General features: G+C 40.7%; 2 protein-coding genes and 1 long non-coding RNA gene across 3 annotated transcripts in view; 1 reads left to right on the forward strand and 2 right to left on the reverse strand.

Moving 5' to 3' along the window:
- The window catches only part of LOC113657299, a 1727325-nt gene that overhangs the window by 947022 nt on the left and 775303 nt on the right, over window positions 1-5000 (forward strand). The gene's annotated exons all lie outside the window — the stretch shown is intronic.
- The window catches only part of LOC125146171, a 1103650-nt gene that overhangs the window by 773556 nt on the left and 325094 nt on the right, over window positions 1-5000 (reverse strand). The window lies entirely within an intron of this gene.
- The window catches only part of gatm (glycine amidinotransferase (L-arginine:glycine amidinotransferase)), a 6138-nt gene continuing 5345 nt past the window's right edge, over window positions 4208-5000 (reverse strand). The window contains exon 9 of the mRNA XM_047822139.1: window positions 4208-5000. This exon is cut by the window's right edge and continues 55 nt beyond it. Within this exon, the coding sequence (XP_047678095.1) occupies window positions 4943-5000 (58 nt within the window). The 3' untranslated portion in view covers window positions 4208-4942.

A 5000-nucleotide genomic window follows, 5' to 3' on the forward strand; every position in this document is an offset into this window, starting at 1 on the left:
TTAGCATGTTAGCAATCCTGTCAGGTTAGCATATCCTGTCAGGATAGCATGTTAGCATATCCTGTCAGGTTAGGACGTTAGCATATCCTGTCAGGTTAGCATGTTAGCAGCATGTTAGCATATCCTGTCATGTTAGCATATCCTGTCAGGTTAGCATATCCTGTTAGGTTAACCCTAACCCTTAGCATACCCATAACATAACCCATAGCATCTTGTTAGCATGTTACCAATCCTGTCAGGTTAGCATGTTAGCAATCCTGTCAGGTTAGCATGTTAGCATATCCTGTCAGGATAGCATGTTAGCATTTCCTGTCAGGTTAGCATGTTAGCACATCCTGTAAGGTTAGCATGTTAGCACATCCTGTCAGGTTAGCATGTTAGCATATCCTGTCAGGTTAGCATGTTAGAATATCCTGTCAGATTAGCATATCCTGTCAGGTTATCATGATAGCATATGCGGTCAGGTTAGCATGTTAGCACATCCTGTCAGGTTAGCATGTTAGCATATCCTGTCAGGTTAGCATGTTAGCACATCCTGTCAGGTTAGCATGTTAGCATATCCTGTCAGGTTAGCATGTTAGCATATCCTGTCAGGTTAGCATGTTAGAATATCCTGTCAGATTAGCATATCCTGTCAGGTTATCATGATAGCATATGCGGTCAGGTTAGCATGTTAGCATATCCTGTCAGGTTAGCATGTTAGCACATCCTGTCAGGTTAGCATGTTAGCATATCCTGTCAGGTTGCCTACAACTGTGCTGTAAACACACACTGATCCACACAGTGTACTGTTATCTATGTTTTAAGTATTGGCACCCTCCCTAGTGCACTGTTAGCTACTGTGTACATGGTCATAACTAGCTCACTTTATTCACTTTAACATTTGGAGTTGTTTACTTCAGTTTTTGGTTATTTTAATTTTTGTTTTCTCTGAATTTGAAAAGTCCTACAGAATCGTACCACTGTTCTATTTTTATACCCAGGTACTTTTTTATACTTATCCATTAGTGAGCAAAAGTCAAACTAATTGCTTGCTTCCTCACCAGGAGAGAAACCCCTCCAGTGTGCTGCCCTGTATCAGGGAAACCTAATTAATGAGGACATTGTGATAAAGTTATATCCAGTTATATCCTCCAGTTATATCAGAACAAAACACAATCACTAACGTCACAAAGCACTGACCAACAATTAGCACCAGAGTCACTAAAGCAGGTGTTAGGGTGGTGTTAACTGTACTGTTTGTACTAGAACCTCTACCATACTACATGATGCACTGCTGGGCTCTATAACCTTCACCAGCTCAGTGTATAAATGAGACAAATATAAAGTCCTTTTCTCATCACTGCATTCTAGGATGTTCTGAATTTTATCTTGTAGTTCACTCATGATACAAATTCAGGGTGCTCAAGACAGGCAAGAGTGACATTTCCAACCCCCAGCAAAACCCTGGTGTGTGTGTGTTTGTGTGTGTGTGTGTGTGTGTGTGTGTGTGTGTGAGAGAGAGAGAGAGAGAGAGTGAGAGAGAGAGAGACTGAGAGAGAGAGTGAAAGAGAGAGAGAGATTATGACTGGTGGTGTTTATTGTAAGTGTTTGTTACCTTTTTGGACCCCTTTATCATGTGTAATGTTGCTCCCATATAAAACAGTTCAGGACAAGCCCAGACATGTTTAGGGACATGAATGAGGACAATGTCCCGTCCAGAGACAAGCTGTTTCGTGTTGAGGTTTTGTTCAAACCGACCATCGAATATACCCTCTCTAATGAATATGTTTTTTCTATGATTGGTTGTTGTGTTAAATCTTACCCAGATACAATAGTGCTATTTTCTGATTGGCTGTTGTGTAGCCTCTTGTTTTGATTGGCTGATAAGTGTCAGGCTCGACTAAGAGCTCCGGGGGAGACGCGCTCGGTTCCCGCCCGGTTCCATAGAGACAGCGGTGCGGACTGATACAGTTTGGGCGCTGCGGCTTATTAAATATATGATAAATAGTCAGATGTGTGGCAGGAGAGCGTGAGAAAAGACCGACATGAGGGACGTCACTCTCAATGCGTGATACATGACAGCTCTGCTAATTATAAATGTTTTGTCCACCCAATGGTTCAGGTCCTCTTAATAGAAGTGCTTTTGACATGGCTGTATATCTTCACATGACCTGTAGAGGGCACTAGAGGCTACCAATTGTGACAACTTGTGACCTGCAGTGTGACACATTTCATGAGAACAACATACTGTAAGATCTGGCTGAACTTTGGTGAATTTTGACAAAATGTTGACCAATAACACAGTCTTCCTCTGTTGACCTCCAAAGGGACGGAGCTTGATAATGAAAGACGGAAGATTCCGGATAGTTTGTGATGTTTTTCACTGTGTGAGTTTTTATACAAATACTTCACTGTTATACATTAACACAAATAGTACATAATGGCTTGGGTACTTGTTTAGATGGAATTACTGTCTCACACTTTATTGTCTCACACTTTACTGTCTCACACCCTACTGTCTCACACTTTACTGTCTCACACTTTACTGTCTCACACCTTACTGTCTCACACTTTACTGTCTCACACTTTACTGTCTCACACTTTATTGTCTCACACTTTACTGTCTCACACCTTACTGTCTCACACTTTACTGTCTCACACTTTACTGTCTCACACCTTACTGTCTCACACTTTACTGTCTCACACTTTACTGTCTCACACCTTACTGTCTCACACTTTACTGTCTCACACCTTACTGTCTCACACTTTACTTTCTCACACTTTACTGTCTCACACCTTACTGTCTCACACTTTACTGTCTCACACCTTACTGTCTCACACCTTACTGTCTCACACTTTACTGTCTCACACTTTACTGTCTCACACTTTACTGATTTAATGTTAACTTGTATAGAAACCAATAAGATGGTTATAAGTTCTTCCATTTTACATAAACACATGAACTCATGTATGTAGGAACTGAAGAAACATCAGACCAAACGCCATAAGATTGGTCCAGTGAATCAGTTGGATTTGTCCCTTTACTTTACACCTAATTTACATAGAATGAAGAGAGAGAGAGAGAGAGAGAGAGAGAGAGAGAGAGAGAGAGAGAGAGAGAGAGAGAGAGAGAGAGGGAGGGAGAGGGAGTGTTCTACATTTTATATAGAAATGTTACTGGCTCTATTTTGCATTTGTACATAAAAAAATAAATGATCACCTTTCGCTTTGTAACCTTTCTACTTGTAGCTGACAAACAGGAAAAGTCTGTAGCCTCGGACCTTTTTAAGCTCAGGTAGTTGTTATAATTATTATAATCTCCGTTATTGTTAGCTGTTATTATGCTCATTTATGGGGGACACGGTGTCTTAGCGGTTAGCATGTTCTTCTCACACCTCCAGAGTTGGGGGTTTCATTCCCACCTCCACCTTGTGTGTGTGGAGTTTGCATGTTCTCCCTGTGCCTCGGGGGTTTCCTCCGGGTACTCCGGTTTCCTCCCCCGGTCCAAAGGCATGCATGGTAGGTTGATTGGCATCTCTGGAAAATTGTCCGTAGTGTGTGAGTGTGTGTGTGAATGAGAGTGTGTGTGTGCCCTGTGATGGGTTGGCACTCCGTCCAGGGTGTATCCTGCCTTGATGCTCGATGACGCCTGAGATAGGCACAGGCTCCCCGTGACCCGAGAAGTTCAGATAAGCGGTAGGAAATGAATGAATGAAAGATTGTCATTTATTTGGGCAGCTCTCATTCTGTGGTGTTGTTGTTAACATCCGCTTACACAAATAAAATGTAATCACGCATCAATTTCAAACATTCTTTTAATATTTATTTGCGTCAGGCATCGAGTCTTAAGCCACAAAGGTTTCTTTTTCTTTGTGTTTATTTATTTACATTTTATTTTTATTTTTTATTAATTTGGCACAAATTCACACAGTTCTTTTACCTCAAAATTACCTCAAAGTAGCTAAAAATGTTCATCCAAAAACTGAGTATAACAATTTTCTTTGAACACAAAAGAGCAGCGAAGCAGCACAGAGTCGGCTCTGCTATTGTAGATGACAACACAGGCAGCAGGATATAAACTATCACCTCATCATTCACCTCTAGGGAAATTCTGAAATGATGGAAAACAAGCAAAATAGATGCTGGAAAAGTATTTTAAGAAAGAAACTGTATCTAACAATTGAACATGTATAAAATATATTTACATTGTGTGTGTGTGTGTGTGTGTGTGTGTGTGTGTGTGTGTGTGTGTGTGTGTGTATGTGTGTGTGTGTGTGTGTGTGTGTGTGTGTGTGTGTGTGTGTGTGTGTGTGTGTGTGTGTGTGTGTGAGAGAGAGATTGGGAGCAGTGCCTGTGATGACCAGCAGGGGGAGACACAGACCCACAATGCTGGGCCTCACCTCAGCAGCGTCTCCTCTTGCCCGGAAACTACCTCAACAACTTTTTATTTAAAAAAGATTGTAAGATAATTGAGTGTGTAATGACCTATTACAAAAAATATATATAAAATCCATGTTAGAATTGTTTAAGAAATAAATGTGTCCTTAGTTATAAAAAGGAGGTAGTAACTTTTGTATGTTTTTCTATATATTTCCTGGCCACGTTTGTTGTCACTGTGATGCTGAGAGCAGAACTTCAGTGAAATAAAAAGAAATTAAATAGAAATTAAGACGTATTAACTTACAGCCAGGCCTAAACTCCTGAGTGAACAAAATAAGGTTCATTAATTATATAAAATGGAAACATATCTATTTCTGTTACAGACGTGTTACAGACGTGTTACAGACGTGTTACAGACGTGTTACAGACGTGTTACAGACGTGTTTGTATCAGTGGAAATTTGGTGAGATTAAAAAAGTTATAATAGTTTGCACACTCGGACCTGACTGTAAACGGATTATTCCTCATCACATGCTGCGTGAACGCGAACTCGATTAAAACTGCTAGTTTTCTGGCAGATTTAGTGGAAGTAGGACTGCAGTGTTCCTCTGCGCCGGACGTCTGTAGTCCAGCAGTGG

The sequence above is a fragment of the Tachysurus fulvidraco genome, chromosome 13 (genome assembly GCF_022655615.1).
Source record: "Tachysurus fulvidraco isolate hzauxx_2018 chromosome 13, HZAU_PFXX_2.0, whole genome shotgun sequence".
Lineage (NCBI taxonomy): Eukaryota > Metazoa > Chordata > Actinopteri > Siluriformes > Bagridae > Tachysurus > Tachysurus fulvidraco.